This window comes from Polistes dominula, unplaced genomic scaffold (genome assembly GCF_049000335.1).
Source record: "Polistes dominula isolate Pdom_NZ unplaced genomic scaffold, Pdom_raw_medaka contig_79, whole genome shotgun sequence".
NCBI classification, from domain to species: Eukaryota; Metazoa; Arthropoda; class Insecta; order Hymenoptera; family Vespidae; genus Polistes; species Polistes dominula.
The window spans coordinates 4072756-4091114 of record NW_028300916.1 but is presented as its reverse complement, the minus strand read 5'-3'; the positions used below and the strand labels follow the sequence as shown (position 1 = coordinate 4091114).

Here is an 18359-nt window from a genome sequence, read left to right as displayed (position 1 = left end):
AAAAAATTATAGAGTTATTTTAAACTTACCTTATGAAGTAGGTAGATGAGAAGTAATAAGATTATCGTTCCAGCGCAAGCCGACAAAACAACTATCCAAAGTGGAATGATATCTGGAGAGGACGGAGCAGCGGTTGGTTCGATGTTCGTATAAATTTCGTGACTTTTTACCACTTGTTCAACTGGCGTACCAATAAAGGGTTGCTTGGTAACACGTGCTACCAACTGACTGGAGACTTTAATTTTTTCTTGGAACGCAAGTTTCTTCAAAGTTCTTATATTAACGAGATACCTTGCTGCTATGGTTATCTCTTGATCCTTCTTCAAAGGACCAAGGACGCAATGTAATATGACACATTTTGTTGTATTACATGGATTCGGATTTTGAACGATAGAATTAGTTACATCTGAGGAAAGATTATCTTCGATTTGTCGACGATGTCTATTATTCATTTGTTCGAATTTTCTAAATTCAGCTACGCTCAATGCATCGTCATTCTCTCGTCTAAATCTTGAATTGAGATGATTTGGATCTATCTCACCAACAAGATCGAAACGATTTCTACCATAGACTCTGCTGTCTACTTGTCTATCCTCCGTTCGTGTGTGTTCGTCAACGTGCGAGCTAAATCGACTCTCGTAATCTTTATCCACATTGGATGATCCCCCCGTTTGTTGTGATCTGCTATAAGATTTGATAGTTGGATTATTACCACCTATAGTGTAAGTACGTTCTTCCGTATAAGTGTAAGATCCTTGTAAAGGAAATCTACGACCATCTTTCAACACTATATATCCTTTCCTATCTTGTCCAATCAAAAGCTGACCTTCTATTCTCAAAAATCTACTATCTTGTGGTTCGATTGATTCAGAACTGTAACTCTGTACGCCTCTTTGATCTTGTAATGGGAACATCGAACCATCTTGAAATTCTATGTATTCTTTCCTATCGGCTGATGTTCTAAATCGTCCCATAAACTGAACATATTGTTTACCCTGTCTACTGTACGATTGATAACCAGTCGCTTCTTTCGACAATGATCCAAGAATCTTCTCTAATTCTTGAGTAGAACTAATGTTTCGCAAACGAAATTCTAGTTCACTGCTACCAACAACATGTTCTCTATCACCAGTTATGAATCCTCCCGTTTGCCTTTCTTCGTCACGATTTTCCAAAACATCATCATATGTCTTTTCGTCATCGTAATCATATTCTTCTTCTTCTTCTTCTTCTTCTCCTTCTCCTTCTCCTTCTTTTCCTCCTTCTTGTCTTAATCGTTCTTCTTCTCTTCTACGTTCTTCTTCCTTTCGTCGTTCTTCCGATAACAAACGTTCATATTCTTGTTGTCGAGACAAACGTTGTTGTTCCTCAATTCGTTTTAATTGATCTAAACGTCTCTCTTCTTGCAACCTTCTCAAACGAGCTTCTTCCTCGAGTCTTATAGTTTCTTGTTCCTGATAACGACGTTCTGCTTCCTGTTTTCTCACGCGTTCTTCGTACTGTCTTATATTTTCACTTTCATCGACGAGCACTGGAGTACGCATCGAAGAAAATGAACTTTCTTGATTTCCATAAACAATTCTATCACCTTCATTCCAACGACCAGCAAAAGTCCTATTGTAATTTAATTGTTCGTTGTTATGTGATTTTTCCAAATTTGATAAATTCGAATCGAAATTATTTCCTTGAACGGTCGTATGTAATCCACTTCCTATATTCGTTGAGCTACCACCATAACCATCGGAGTCCGAATGGAAAATAATTCCTCTGTTAACACCAGATATTCCATCGGATGTACTACTACCACCACTAATACTACTACTACTACTACTACTACTAGTACTACTACTACTCGTCAAACCAGAACTGTTTTGTGTATACGAGGTGCTTATTACACCGGATTGTTCTCCGCTAGATGTAAGTTGTATCCTTCTGGTTTCGCTGTTAATTACATTTGTAGATGACGATGAAGAGTGTCGTGATTTTTGTATGTCCGAACTGTCCCCACTGTTTACGTCACTTTCTTCCTTGCGATTTGATTTATTATTACCTTGCATCGTTTCAAAACCTCTTTGTACGTTGATCGTCTTGCCCGAATGCGATTCATCCAAAATAACGCCAGATGGATCGGGATAATTTTGCAATGGTCTTTTACGTTGCTCAAGCTAAAAAAAAAAAAAAACAAAAAAAAACAACAAACAAAAATTAAAACGTTAATATAATATAACGATAAATTATTAAGACAATTTGTTAATGTTATTATTTTTTTACCTGCAGGCTAAGATAATTAGCATTGGCCGTTTCGCAAGCAATCGATCCAGTTGTTTCTGGTTGCTCAATCAAATACAACAATTCTTCACCGGCAAGAGTTTGTGCTGGCCATATGAGAAATGCTTCTGCTTCAACTATATCCGATGGTCCTTGATTATATATAATATAATTATGAATGACAGCTGGTCCAAATTCCGATTCGGTCGTAACGTTCGTTCCAGTGTAATTGTTAGGATTGTAATAGATTTCTTTAGGTCGACTTTCACCTTCCACGATTAATTCTGTTTCGATCCAAATTGGTAAAGACAAGTGCCAACTGTTATCACCGGTTGTTGTACTATTCTCAGGATTGGTCGTATTTACTTCCATATAAAATTCGTAAGAAGGTGCCATACTGCTAGATGTAACAGGTTGCAATAGTACTTTGAAATTGACCAATTGCATTTGAGGTAAAGGATTGCCGATATCGCAACGCAAAGTATTGTTGTTTGATTGTTTAGGTGCTGAACATTGTACGGGTACTTCGGTTTTATCGATTCTCTCGATTTTAATATAATCGATACCAGCTGGCAATTGTATATTGTAAGTCGCTTCGAAAGCATCCTCGCCATTGTTTATCACCAAAATCTCCAATTCCAATTTCTTTCCAGATCCTAGAAGGTATCGTCCAACGTTTGGTTTCACACTGAGTCGTAGATCTGGTATGCAGACATTATCAGGACCACAATTCTTTCTTATCGATAATGAATCTTTTTTGGACGTGGTAGCACCGATAACTGGTCTTAACGAAATCCTAGGATCACGTGGACGATTATCAGGCAAATGATCGTCTTTCAAACTTATACGTAACTCAGCTTCCAACGATGTCAACTTATCGCGTATGTTAGGTGTCACGTAAACCTAAAACAATAGATAATGATGATGATGATGATGATGATGTTAAATACAAGATTTAAATAAAAAGATTAGAATAGAATTAAACTACAGATCTATACCTGTACTGTACGACAGAGTTGTTGATTTCGTTCGATCGTGATCGTTTTGTTTATCATATTTTTATTCTCATCCTCGATGAAAAATAATCGGGGTGCTTTAGTTTTCTTAACGTCAACGACATATTGAACATTGAAAACGTATTTGGATGAGACACCATCACCACTGTATTTGAAACAACCTCTTAATGGTAAAGACGTAACTCTGGTACCATCGGACAGAGTATAATTCTTATCATCCAATGAAATCAATTTAGATTCGGTTTCAAATGTAACGAAAGAATCCATTTTGATAACTGGACGTGCTCTGAAGAAGAATGCCGAGCTAGATTCGTAAGCACCAACGACCAAATCGGGATAATGATTGCCATCGAGATCCAAACTACCAGCTACGGAAAATCCAAAGGTTTCAATTGGGACGTTCAATTCTTCTGCATGAATAACTTGAGAATATTTCTCTGATACGCCATTTCTCGATCCTCGATAAACATAAACAGCACCCCGACCGTTCAATCCAGCGTAAGGAGCACCCACGGCAAAATCTCCATAACCATCATGGTCAATATCTCCTAGAAATGCCAGTGACAAACCGAAACGTCCGCGATTACTCTCTCCGTCTCTGCAAAAAAAAAATAAAAATAAAAATAAAAATACAAATGAGATAAAAAGCTTATCTCTAAAGTTCAGCGCAAACACATCAACGTGATTTCAAAATTCACGGAATTGTTCACATCATTTTAAAATATAAACTCTTAATTAATGTTTCTGCTATAAAAGTGAAATTAGAATTTAATCTAATGAGATAAGAGACAAATATTTTTAACACTTTAACAACCGCTAGCCTATAAATAGGCTTTTTGTTGACAACGCTTATCGGCCGCTAGCCTATTAATAGGCTGTTTTTGTTACTGATGCTTACCGAACAACAATTTATTAATCAGCTTTTTGTCACCAACCGAAAACTTAATTATCGGTTGGCATTGCGATAAAGAGTCACTGTTATTACATGAACTGTAATTTGTTATTAGAATCTTATTTAGCATCCTATTAAAATTTGTTAATAGAATCTGCAGTTGAATTGTCGATCAGACGTGCATATGCTGTTGAAACCCTAGCGGTCGTTAAAGTGTTCAAATAATATTCCTTTTTTTTATTGTCAATCATACCTGCTGTCAACCTTTCGGAATTTTTCTAAACCTCTTCCTTGATAAATAACATAAACCCTTCCAGTTTCAATATACATTTCTGGATTATCTGGAATAGTATACATGGGTGCTCCAACTATAAGATCATCCAAATTATCACCATCAATATCACCAGCTGCAACTGCATAACCGAAGTATGCACCCATTTGTTCACCAGTTACGTTCTGATGATTAGTCATATTGGAAGTGAATAGTACGACCTAAAACAATGACGATTAGAATATACAGGGTGATCTGTAACTGGTGGTACAAAATGAAAAGAGGGTGATTCTACATGAAAAAATAGTTACGTACGAACTTTCAGAAATAATCTACGAACTTCACTAGTTACAGATCACCCTGTATATATATATATAAAAGATGTCCTATTTAAATTGTTAGTATAATATGAAAGTACATAGTACAGATATTTTTTATCAAGTTAATTTCTTTTTGAGATACCACACACACACACAAACAAATTTGTCAGTATAATAATAGAATAATATAATGAAACATAATTCATTGTAGAATAAATTTATACAATTTCATAGTCAAGATTTGGATGTGACTTATCATATCTCTTTAACAAAAATTCAAATTCTATTTACATTTATAAATCATATGATCCCATAGATCCCATTATTATTATCATTATTATTCCCATACTAATAATATTGGGTTGCTGATTTTAGAAAACCATCTATTGACAAAATCACAACCAACCCAATACAATAGCTTGTTAAAGTCAAAAAAAAAAACAAACAAACAAACAGACCCTGTAGGGTATTTATTTACAACTTAAAAAAAAAAAAAAGAATCAAACAACCCTATAGAAAAATCTTTTTATGAAGAAGAAAAAAAGAAAGGTGGACTAAAGACGATTAGACGTAAGGGGTAGGCATTTATCGTTGTTGGTTAGCAATAAAAGGTCAAGAGGTATATCTTTCTTACCTTGCCACGAAGACCAGATCCCCTGGGTACACCAACAGCCGTGCCACTGTCTCCGTTTCCAACAAAGTCTCCCGTGGCGACCGAGTAGCCCATGTAACTGTCGTCCTCGCTTGCCGGTGCTTCCTTTGTGAACATCACTTTAGCGCGATTATTCAACGGTTGCGAAAATACTTGTCCTGAAAAAAAAAAACCCAATTATATATCTACTATACTATGTTTTAAATACGAAACATTTCTAACGATGATTAATGATCTCTATCTATCTATCTCTTTTTCTCTTTTACTTTCTTTTCACAAGTGGGTGGGTGGGTGGTTGGTGGTGTCCATGTTACGTATACATGTTACACGATTTTGTCTTTTATTGTAATTATTTATACACACACAAAGATATTTATATTGAAAATATTTAATATCTTATGTTATATAAAATATTAATTATTATTATTTATATTATAAAAAAAAAAATTAATAATATTATATAAAATAATTTCATTAATAAAATAGTTATATAAATATATAATATCTTATATATAACATATATATTATTATATTATATATATATATATATTATATATATATATATATATATATATATTTATTCATTCTAATATATTTTATATAATATATTAATAATTTTAATTATTTAATATTATATATATTATATTTTTATATAATATAATAATATATATTATAATTATATAAAATAATAATTAAGATTATTTATTTTTACTATAAAAATATTAATAATGCTATATAAAATAATTGAATTAATAAAATAGTAACTTGTATTTGTAAAGAAAGAAAAAAATTATTATTTATTTATTATAACTTTTAAAACAATAATAATTTAATTGAATATAATTCATTGAAATTATTTAAACATTTATTTGATTTCTTGAAAATCATTGAAAATATTTACATTAAAAATCGTGAAATATTTCGAACGATGGACACGTTTGCAGGTTTTACAAGCAATACATATTATTATTATTATTATTATTATTATTATTATTATTATTATTATTATTTCATATTAATATTTAGCTTAAAAGCGTAAACATTTCGTATCGGTAAATGACATTATTTATAACGCAGCGACATTCCAGCAGTCTCGATCTCTCTTTTTGTTTTTGTTTGTTTTTTTTTGTTTTGTTTTGTTTAAAAGGAATGACGAGTGAAATAAGAACTTGAAACGACGATTGATTAGAAAACGATTAACGGAATAGTAGTAGTAATAATAATAGCAAAAGGTAGCTAGATCCAATATTACACACGTTGTTGCAACGCCTCTCCATTTTTTTTTGTGAGACGTGAAGAAGCTGGAAAACAAAAGCTGCCTGCACCTGTTAGACATTATCATCACATATCCTAAACTAACCTGGCAGTTAATAATCATTTGAATTATTAAACAATTATTTATTATACAATAGTTCATATCAAACTCGTTTTTTGTCTAATCGAATGTATATCATTTTTTGTTCTGTTTTTTTTTTTTCATTTTTTTTTTGATCATAAATTAAAACTTTAATCTTAATTGAAATGATAATAATTATTATTTTGTTGTTTAATTATTATAATCAAATAAATTTAAGATCAACTGCCAAGGGAGTATGGGAAATATGAAAGTTTTTGATTTTGTATTACTCGACACATTCCTTCTCGAAGATTTTTCCATCCTTTGAAATAACAGCATAGGAATAATCAAGCAACACATGTTAATTAGCCATTTAAAAAAAAAAAGTCATTTGCAACAAAGAAAGAAAGAAAGTAGGGGGACTTAAAAGTAATGTCGTTTTTAAAAATGATAAATAATTGAATTAATTTCTTAAATTTTTTTAGTTAACCAATTCGAGACCAATAATTTTTCGAACACGGTTTCCAAGAGCCATTTCTTTATATATATATATATATATATATATATATATAAAATATATATTTTATATGTATTTTTACATAATATGTATTTTATATTATAAATATATATATTTACATATATATTATATATTTACATAATAAATATATATATAATATAATATTAATATAAATATTATATAATATAATATATTATTTATAATATAATATATAATATATTATTATATTATATTAATATATTATTATATTTAAATATTTATTATCAAATATTATTATTATTATTATTATTATTATTATTATTATTATTATAATATTATTATTATTAAATATATATAAATATAAAAATAAAAAATAAATATAATTAATATAATATTAATATAATATATAAATATTATATTAATTTAATAATAAATAAATAATAATATAATAATATATAATAATATAATTATTAATATAATAATTATAATAAATATATATAATAATATATATAAATTATATAAATATAATTAATTACTAATTTTGCAATGCCAAATTTTTTTTTATATACTTCAAAGCTACTATTAATACAAAAAAAAAAGTTTTATCTCGACAAATACTTTACTTTTAGGTCCCCCTAATAAATATGGGGTTGGGGTGTTGTTTTGGCGGCGGTGGCGAGGGTAGCTGATTAAAAAAAAAAAAAAAGAAAACACCGACGATCACTGACATATTTTTATGGTTTTTATAATACTTATTAGAAATTGAGAGGGGAGGGGGAGGAACGGCGAGAAAATAAATGTTTGTTCAGCTGCAAATACTTGGTGGGTACCTGCAACTTCTTCCTGATGGAAGGACGTAGTTGCCACAAATTGGAATTTCATCGATGTGCTGATGGAATAAAGTTGACCTGAAAAAACGTGTTTTGTCCTTTCTAAATCACTTAAATAAATATACATATATATATATATGTAATATTATAACACAACATTGTGTCATTTATTTGAATGAAAATCCGTCTTGATTTATGCCGCTTCTGAATCGTCCTGTTAGTAGCAGATAGCGTAAATAAATTCAATACATTTTTCAATAAAATCATTATTTTTCAAAATTATATACATCTAATAATATATTTAATAATAATAATAGTCATTACGATGAAGCATATGATTTTGTCATTTTCGTGATTATTGACACTTTAATGGCCGCACGTCGTGTACGCAGTCAAACGTTGTCAGAGGCCCGATATTATATTTTTTAATAATTAATTTAACAAAAACTTTATTGTGTCATTCACGAAAAAATTAACATAAAACAAAAAACAACAATTTAACAAGAAATTTAATTATATATATATATATATAGTTATAAATAAAATAACAACCAATGTGTGTTTCGGCTATCACACACATGTTGTGTGAGCGGCAATTAAAGAGTGTTAAAATACATTACTTTTAATTATGCAATCAATAGTTGACATTTTGTTTATTATATTAATTTTGAGAAAAGAAAAAACGAGAAAAAAAAATATGCTTCATCGATTAATACTAGAAAATAAATATTATCGAAGAAGAACATAATTCAAAAAAATATATATTAAAAGCAAAAGAAATGAACTTACCTTGCCAATACCAACTTCCAGGTGCACCGATGAACAATCTTTCACCGTTCTGAAATCATTAATAAAATATTCATTGAATTAAAAAGATGAAATAAAAAAGAAGAAATAAATGTAAAAAAAAAAAAAAAAAGGAAAAAAAAGTATGATTTGTTAGCTGTAATGAAAATTGCTTTTTATTAAACAAAGTAAATAATGCGAGTGAGTAGAATGAAAACGGAAACAGAACGCACCCACGAAAGACGAATTTTTTTTCTTTTTATTTATTTTTTTTTTTTTTTTTTAATTAACAAGATAACTTGGAAGATAATTTTTGTGTAGTATGGGTACTCTATGTACACATGTGTACATATATATTTATATATATATATATAGTGTACTTGTATATTACTCACACAACAGACAAACAAACACGCGATAAATCGGCCTTACTCGTTACGTATGTGTATGCAACTTGCATGCAAACAAAAAGGAAGAAGAAGACACGCTTATATGCGTGTGTAAGAATATTAAATTTTGTCGAGCGAAACGTATTAAGCGCGAGAAATCGCAGATAAAATCGACGACGATGCTATTTTCCATCGTCGTATTTCATTAATTTTAATGATAAATTCCCTGTTCCGTGTTTTATAGGCGTGTTAAATTAAAAGATGATCACACAGTTGTTTTTATATTTAATTATTTCATTCAATATTATTATACAATTGTTAATTAAATTCTTTCATTTGAAAGAAATTTGGATTTCTATTACTTTGTCCTAAATAATGAATTTTTTATTATATTATTACTATATTACTATATATATATATATTATATTACTATATATATTAATTACTAATTTATATTATATTTCCTACAATATTTGATTAATATTTTAATTAATTTAATAAAGAATTTTATACTATATTTTATTATTACTATATTACTATATATATATATATATATATTAATTACTAATTTATATTATATTATTTCCTACAATATTTAATTAATATTTTAATTAATTTAATAAAGAATTTTACTATATTATATTATTACTATATTACTATATATATATTATATTAATTACTAAAATATTTAATTAATATTTTAATTAATTTAATTATAAGTAATTACTTAATAATTTTAATTGAAAAATATTACTAAATATTGATCCAATAAAAAAGCAGAGCCTTTTATTTAATCAAAGTTTTTAATAATAAAAATTAATTTTAGAATTAAAAAAAAAAAAAAAAAAAAAAACATGGGAAAAAATAATTATGAAGCTTATCTTAAGTATATCTGATACAAGGTGATTTATGAAAAAGTAAGTTAAAGTACTTTTAAAAACTCACGATCGTAACAACTCTCAATCTTTCGAGTGGCACTCGAAATCGTCGACATACCTAAACACGCTCGTTTAATCCGTTCACGACTAACATTTCCCATGGGCGTCTATCACGTACGATGTATAAGTATAATACTTACATACTTATTTACTTACTTAACATTTATATATATTCAAAGCTCGATCGGAATGAAACCAATCGATTTCAAATTGTAAAAATACCGCTGTTTTTATCGAATTACATGTTCCAACACATTTACTTTTTACATTAGAAAATAAACTCACATTATATATAAATAATTTATTATTATATATATTAGTATATTATTATATCAATATATAAATATTATAGTATATTAATAAATTTAGTTATTAATAAATAATAATATTATTATAATATTATTATTTAATTTAATAAAATAAATATCATATTTATATAATAATAATTAATATATATATATATAATATAATTTATATAATATTTATTATTAAATAAATATTATATAAATATTAAAAATTATAGAATATTATAATATTATTATAATATTCATTATATAATAATAATAATAATTATTATTATTATCATCATTATTATTCATTATATAAATATTATTATAATATTATTATTATTTATAATTTAATTAAATAAATATATTTATATAATATTTATTATTATATAAATATTATATAAATATTCATTATATAATTATTATTATTATTATTATTATTATTATTATTATTCATTACATAAATATTATAATTGAAATCATTCAAATCATTTAAAAAAAATCTATCGATAAGAAAATTAATATCGTTCTTTCCTTAGTAAAAAAAAAATACAAAAACATCATTCGTTACAATGCATTTTCATTCGTTTTTTTTTTTTTTTTTTCAAATCACTCCCATTCTAAAAAAGGTTTTCAATTGAAAAATCTTCGAACTTTAAATGAAAAGATCGAAAACCCTTTTTAAAAACCGTACAAAGCCGTAGTATTTAATCGAGACTAGCTTTTTGTTAGATCATTGATTTCTATTATAAAATCTATCCACAAAGGATTTTTCCCTTCCAATAGTTCATTGTAAGTTCATTGTAAGTTATAATATAGAACCGGTTAAAATTGTATTCTCTTTTGTCCGTTAGCAGCAACAGCAAGATACGCGGTATAGTAGCCTATAAATTATCTCACTAATACACACATACACATACGTACACGTACTCACGTTTCCTTCGTGACGTTTGTTACGTTCACGTTCCTATATAACGGTATTAACCTTAGAAGAACACGAAGGAGACATCTAAAGAGACTGTAATAAAGATTACGCATCGCATACATATTAATTAATAGCCCTGGGTAGCATGAATGATCTCAAGTAAGAAACCAAACGCGTGGAAAATAGATGAGGAGGAGGAGGAGCAGGAGGTGGAGGAGAAGGTGGAGGTGGAGGTGGAGGAGGAAGCAGCCAATACTTTTCTTTCTATTTTGCTTCCCAAAGCAAAATTATGCAACCGAAAGTATTCTATCTACATTACATGCATATAATATACATATCTATAAATGTATCTATGCAACTTTGCTAATGCAATCTTACGTGCATACATACACACACAGAGACACACATATCACACGAGATGATGTATGAACGATTGAAAAGCAACAAAGACAATTTAATGGCATAACGAATTCAAACACGGAAAATAATTATCATTTATCCTAACCCCTTAACTAATCGAAATTACTTACTTTCGTAATATAATTGTTTCTTTTTTTTTTTTTTTCTTTCAAAGATTGCCCCAAAGGATAGAAAATTCTTTCGACTATGATGAAATTAAACAATAAGATCATAAATAACGAAAAAGAAAGTGAAAGAAATAGGATAAGGAGTACCACCACCGCGCGTAGAGTACAGGGCTCGCTCGCAAGGGCAATGGAGATTCGCGAAAAGAAAACTATCGTTTCTAGCTTCGTTTTACTCTGCTTATCATGAGAAATGGCGGCCGTTTATAAAACAATGCAAGCATGGACCACCAGCGCGCGTAGGTGGCCTCCTTGCAAACGGTCGACGGTGAACACGGAACGCGGTGACAGAACGAAATGTCCGAGCCTTAAATGGCCACCTGAAACTCTCATTCTCCAGCACCCTTTCACCCCCTTTCCCCTTCTCAACATGCTGTGCTTGCATATATCCTCTTCTTTCTCTCTTCCCTTATTCTTTCAAGTTTTTTACTCATCCCTTTATACATATATCCTGACTCCCAGTGCTCGAAGGGATTACGCGTACAACGTGGAAGCTCACTTTCAACGTTGAGCATACAAAGTCAACGTGACAAGGAATATCCATCTCTCTCTCTTTCTCTTTCTCTGTCTTTTACTCTCTTACTATCTTTTTTGATTTCCTTTTCCTCTTTATCTTTATCTTCTTTCGATCAAACCTCATTTCACGGCATCTCACTTACGATTAATGCTCACGTACGAAGATTTTTCAACTCGTATTCGAACTCGAACTCGAACTCGATTTCGCTGTAACGTTGTAAAAACTGGGATAGGATGAAGAGAAAAGGGGAAGACAGGACAGGACAGGATAAGAGAGGAGAGGAGAGGAGAGGAAGGATACGTCGGTGTGGTCGGATACGTAAAGACGACCAAAGTACGACGAGTTTTAAGTGGCGCCAGCAGTCCGGTGGGTATTTCGGCTCGAGCCCTTTTATTTATCGTTTGTGTCCGCAAATGTTATTATTTGTGAGAGGGTGCACTGCCCGCAACGCCGAAGATTCACACGCTCGGCTGAACAATGGGGTCCCCTGAGCCTCCTCCTCCTATTCCTCCTCCAACTCCTACTCTTCATCTTTAAGAAAGGACACACAATGATGTCAAACGTGCGACCGAGTCACGTGAACGCCCAATGTCTCTCGATGGTCTAACACATACACACATATACGCATATGCATATGCATTGATATATTCGAACCGTGACTTCTATACATTTTTATAAGATTTTTTTTTGTTTGTTATTTCTTTTTGATACAAAGAGATATAAATACATATATATATATTCCTATTGGAAAGTTTTGTCCGTTCAAACAAACACTGGGTTCAATTTTTGGCCTCTAGGGATAAGGTATTTTTTTTTTTTTTTCTAAAAAATGTAATTATACAAATTGCTATCAAACTGTCAAGAAGTCATAAATAACGATGACAATTTATATTGACAAAATTATTGTCTGTTTTTCTTTTGTATTTTACAAACGAGCACAACCCTAGTAGCACGAAATATTGAAAAATATTGAATACATGTGTATTTAAAATTAAAAACAGATTTAATGTCTTTTTAATATTAAATACACATGTATTCAATATTTTTCATTATTTCGTGCTACTAAAGAACTTTATGGTAGATCTAACACGTATATTTTTATCGCAATGTTATGGGGAATAAAAAAAAAACAATTTGCAAAATAAAAATGCATCAGACTTATCTCTCTCTCTCTCTCTCTCTCTCTCTTTTAATTTATGTTTTTATATTAAACAAAAATTTATTTTTAAAAAATATATAATATAATACATTATTTTATTTTTAACAGTGACCAAAAAAAGAACAGAAAATCATCTGTTGGTAGATGAAGAAGAAGAAGAAGAAGAAGAAGCGTTCGAGGTATTAGTCGTGCAACGGTAAGCAAATACGTGCATTTGTCGTTCGGTCTCGTAAGACACGAAAAGACACGAGAGGTAGAAGAGGATGAGGATAAGGATGAGGGGGTGGGGGAGGAGAGGGGGGGTGGAGGGGGAAATGAAAGAAGGAAAGAGAGATGATGCATAACGTGTACCCCCTATGGAGTAGCGTCTACTTCGATGCTTATACACGGTAAAAATTTGCAACCGAGACAATGGCGATCGGAGGCACCGGTCTGTCTACACGAAACACGAACGACACGAGTTGTATTCTGGCGCCGATCGGAAGAAGGAGGGAAAAGGAAACCACCATGTGAGTAGTATTCGAGATTGAAATATAACCAACCGAACGAATGTGTACTCCTCTCCGAGGAGAGTACAAAGTGAAATTTATGCTGACATCCCAGACCTCGTGTTTGCTCTGTCTTTCTCTCTCTCTCTCTCTCTCTCTCTCTCTCTCCTTCTCTTCTTCATCTCTTTCTACATTTTATTTCTTTCATACTCAAGCTCGAGATCACCCTGTTGTTGGTGGTATGCAAGTCTGAGATTGAAAGTACTTAACCCTTTAGCCACCAACAATTTCTAACATGTTTTTTTTAATTATTATTTTGCCTCGACTTATACGCATTTTACTATCGGGGTTAGGTTTATCGAATTTTAGAATCACGATGACCCTATTATTCTACCCCCCCTTTACCCACCCACTACTCTACATGCACTCAGTCGTATATGCACGCGTTTATTTAGATTGGCAAATGCATTGTGAATATAATTCATTATTTTTATATTATTTATATTTTTTTTTTGTGTAACCATGGGTTTATTCCGTCAATAAAAATAAATAAATAAAAAAATAAATAATTATATAAATAACTATAATAATATGATAAATATGTAATAGATAATACTAAAATAATATAATAAATAAATAACAATAATAAATAAATATCGATTATATATTTTCGCCGTCTTATTATTATTTTAATATTTTTATTTGCGTAGAATTAAAAAAAAAAAAAAAAGAGGATTTTGCATGGCATCGAACGAAACGATCGAACTCAAGAAAAAGGATGGAGATAAAGTAGTGGGGGGGGGGGGGAAACAACGACGGATCGTATCGAAGAAATCGGCATAGATCGTTATCGAACCAAGGTATATCTCGTTCGAACGATCGAACGATCGATCGATCGATCGATCTCGAGCAGATCCAACGGTAAGATAACGCGTGTAACTTGCCTTCGTGGAAGGGTGGGAGGGGGTGAAGGAAGGGGAAAGAAGAAACGCGATTTCCAGAAGCGAGCACAGTTTAACGCGAAGATCGATGGTCGATCGTACGATCGTTGGCATCGAAAGGCCCTCTAAATCACCGCCACTGAGATTTAGTAGTCGAACCAAAGACTCTCTCTTTCTCTCTCTCTCTCTCTCTCTCTCTCTCTCTTTCTCTCTTTCTTTCTCAGTTCTGTCTTTTGAAAACAATAGCAATTTTTCTTACTACGTCCTCCATACGCTTCTTCATCTTTTTTTTCTTTCTTTAATTCTTTTGCCATTTCATTCGCGAAAGATGGAAATACACTGTCAAAATTCTTAGTCCTGTTCGTTTGTAACCGATCCCAGTCAAATGTCAGAATAATTTTTTTGTTTATGTTAATCATCTATATTTTATTCTATCATTCGACAAAAATTCTATTTCTTTGTTATTTTTTTTTGTTATAATAAAAAAAATATACATTTATTCATAACACATGCATCGAACGATTACTAATCAATCTAATCAAACGTCTAACAATAACTGATAAAGAAGAAAGAAAAATAGAAAAAAAAATTATTAAAACATTTAGGTAGGTACACTCCTAGTGTTGGGTTGTTCGGAAAATTCGTGCCGATTTTCGATAGGTGGCACAACGTTTTTTTTACTGAAAAACCTCTAACAATAACTGATAAAGAAGAAAGAAAAATAGAAAAAAAAATTATTAAAACATTTAGGTAGGTACACTCCTAGTGTTGGGTTGTTCGGAAAATTCGTGCCGATTTTCGATAAGTGGTACAAAGTTTTTTTTAATGAAAAACCTGAGAAGTTCTGAAAGAAGAAAATTTGTAAGTTACCCTTTAAGATGAAGAAAAGTTGTAAAACAGAATCGCATACTTATTTATTATTAATTAAATATATACCAAAAAAGATATATATACCAAAAAACTTAAATGCGTGTTGCATTTCAATCTTCCGTCAAAATCGGCACGAACTTTCAGGATAACCAATACTTTTTTTAATCACCCCTCCCTCTCCCTCTCCCCCCACACACACACACACACACATACATTGAACCATTCTAATCGATTTAAATAAATTTTAGATCAACACTTGTTGCTGTAAGGAAAACGAGAGTCTATGGGGGAAAGATGAAACGTGAGTGTGGATGGAACGAAGAGGGGATGGGGGGTGGGTCGATTTTCTCGTAAGCGCGGGTAAATGTATCAGGTGGTGAGGAAGGGGGGGTGTGGGTGGGTGGGTGGTCGGTGAGGATTGAGTCTAAGCGAGGGCGGGGTATTAACATTGAATGCCGTTTTTGAATCGCAGTGGAGTAAAAGTCGGCTACGATCCTGGCACCGGGTATAGGAAACATGCATTAAACATCTGCCATAAGAGCCGGACAATTCTGAATTATACATCCAAGGAAGAAGATAGCCGAGTTGCTTGCGGAATTGTCCCACTATTTCTTTGGCGGCAATCGAACCTGTCCCCCGCTGCGCGAAACCACTCTCTCTCTCTCTCTTTCTCGCTCTCTCTTTCTCTCTCTTTTTTTCCCTCACCCTCCCCCTCATCTGATGTGACTTTAAGTTTATACGAAGTCCCAGTCCCAGCTACTACGACAACATCGTCGTCTCGTGTCGAGAACGTTTTCTTACGTTTATGTTAGAGAGATTAGATCTCAAAGTTGGTAGGTCACACGATCGAAAGAAAGAAAGAAAGAAAAAGAAAAACAGGGGGGGGGGGAAAGATAAAAATAAATAAATAAATAAGTAAAGAATAAAAAAAAAAAAAAAGAAAAAAAAAGGTATAAGAAGTAACTAAAAGAGACAAATAACGTAGATGGTAACTCGTGATGAGTTACACAAGTGTCACACCGAGTATAAATCTTCTTCATATGTATTTGTAAGTTCCCTCACCCTCACTTCGTTTTGTTTCCGTAATGTTTCAGGAATGTGTATGGTATTTCAAAGAAATCGATGAAAAATCTTTTACCCAAAGTCCTCGTCGATTACTGACCCGATTGGTATGGGGGAAGAACCCAGTCTTCGAGATACGACGACGGGACCCCAGAAAAGCGAGTTTTCGAAGACAAGACAAGACAATCGACCGTGTTAAGAGAAACAGAGAGAGAGAGAGAGAGAGAGAGAGAGAGAGAAATACAAAAAGATAGAAAGTATATGTGTATATGTGTGTGTGTGTGTGTGTGTGAGAATCTTACCGATTGCTTTTAGGACCGTGGGTAAACCACCGTAAGAATAAGAATACAAAATACATCGGGGATGTGTTGCGTAGCATTGGAATTCGCATTCCTCGCCATATTCGGTTCTCCCTGAGCCCCCCTCCTTCCCGCCCCTCCCCCTTCTCCCATTGCATCGTCCCTTAACTCTTTTCCTGACATCTTTCACCCTTCCCAACCCAACACCGACCGGGACACACCACACACTATATTTATATACCCTCCTTTCACCCTCTCTTTTTAGGGATTTATACCGTTAAAGGTTCTTTACAGATTTGCATTAGCCATTTTATCTTTTTTTTTTTTTTTTTTTTGTATTTTTTGTACACGTTAGAAAAGCTACGGGGAAAGTTAAAATGAAAGTTAGTTGAAAATATGTTTTTTAGTTACCTTAGCCATGGCGGCACCCAGACCCGCCTGACAAGAGCCTTGCCTGTGGTATCCCCAAAACCCTGAAACGGAAATGAACAATTACGTGTAAGTACAATGAGTGATGACCTTTCTTTTATATATATATATTTTCTTGTCTTTTTTATTCTTTAAACTCGTGTTGTACTAAACTACTTTTCTCACGATGTATTTGTAGTATTATATATTTTTTGTTTATTGAGAAAAAAATTTTATATATTATTTTTATAAATATGGATCATTGAAAAATGTGTCTTTAAAAAATATCAGATTCCGTTGAAATCATGGGATTATAAAATAATTATTATATATAATATAATAATATAATTAATAATAATAAATAATATAATTTATAATATAATAAATAATGTGTAATTTATATTATATATATTATTATATAATAACTATTACAGAATAATTTCAGAAAATAATTGAAAATTATAAAATTTGTGTTACTTTTACTTTTATATTATTTTTAAAAACATAAACTAAATATAAATGATTATATATATTATATATATAGAATATAATAATATAATTAATAATAATAAATAATATAATTTATAATATAATAAATAATAAAAATAATAAGTATTAATAATAT

At 31.0% G+C, this 18359-nt stretch overlaps 1 protein-coding gene across 2 annotated transcripts in view; it reads right to left on the bottom strand.

The window, feature by feature from the left end:
- The window catches only part of if (integrin subunit alpha inflated), a 65683-nt gene that overhangs the window by 2276 nt on the left and 45048 nt on the right, over window positions 1–18359 (bottom strand). The window contains exons 5-12 of one of the 2 annotated variants that reach the window (XM_089170812.1): window positions 17738–17799; window positions 8871–8919; window positions 8082–8159; window positions 5402–5577; window positions 4430–4668; window positions 3267–3882; window positions 2272–3171; window positions 30–2165 (exon numbers count right to left, since the gene is read on the bottom strand). In XM_089170812.1, the coding sequence (XP_089026938.1) occupies window positions 30–2165; window positions 2272–3171; window positions 3267–3882; window positions 4430–4668; window positions 5402–5577; window positions 8082–8159; window positions 8871–8919; window positions 17738–17799 (4256 nt within the window). The remainder of the gene's footprint in view (window positions 1–29; window positions 2166–2271; window positions 3172–3266; window positions 3883–4429; window positions 4669–5401; window positions 5578–8081; window positions 8160–8870; window positions 8920–17737; window positions 17800–18359) is intronic. The other variant, XM_089170813.1, reaches the window with a different exon arrangement.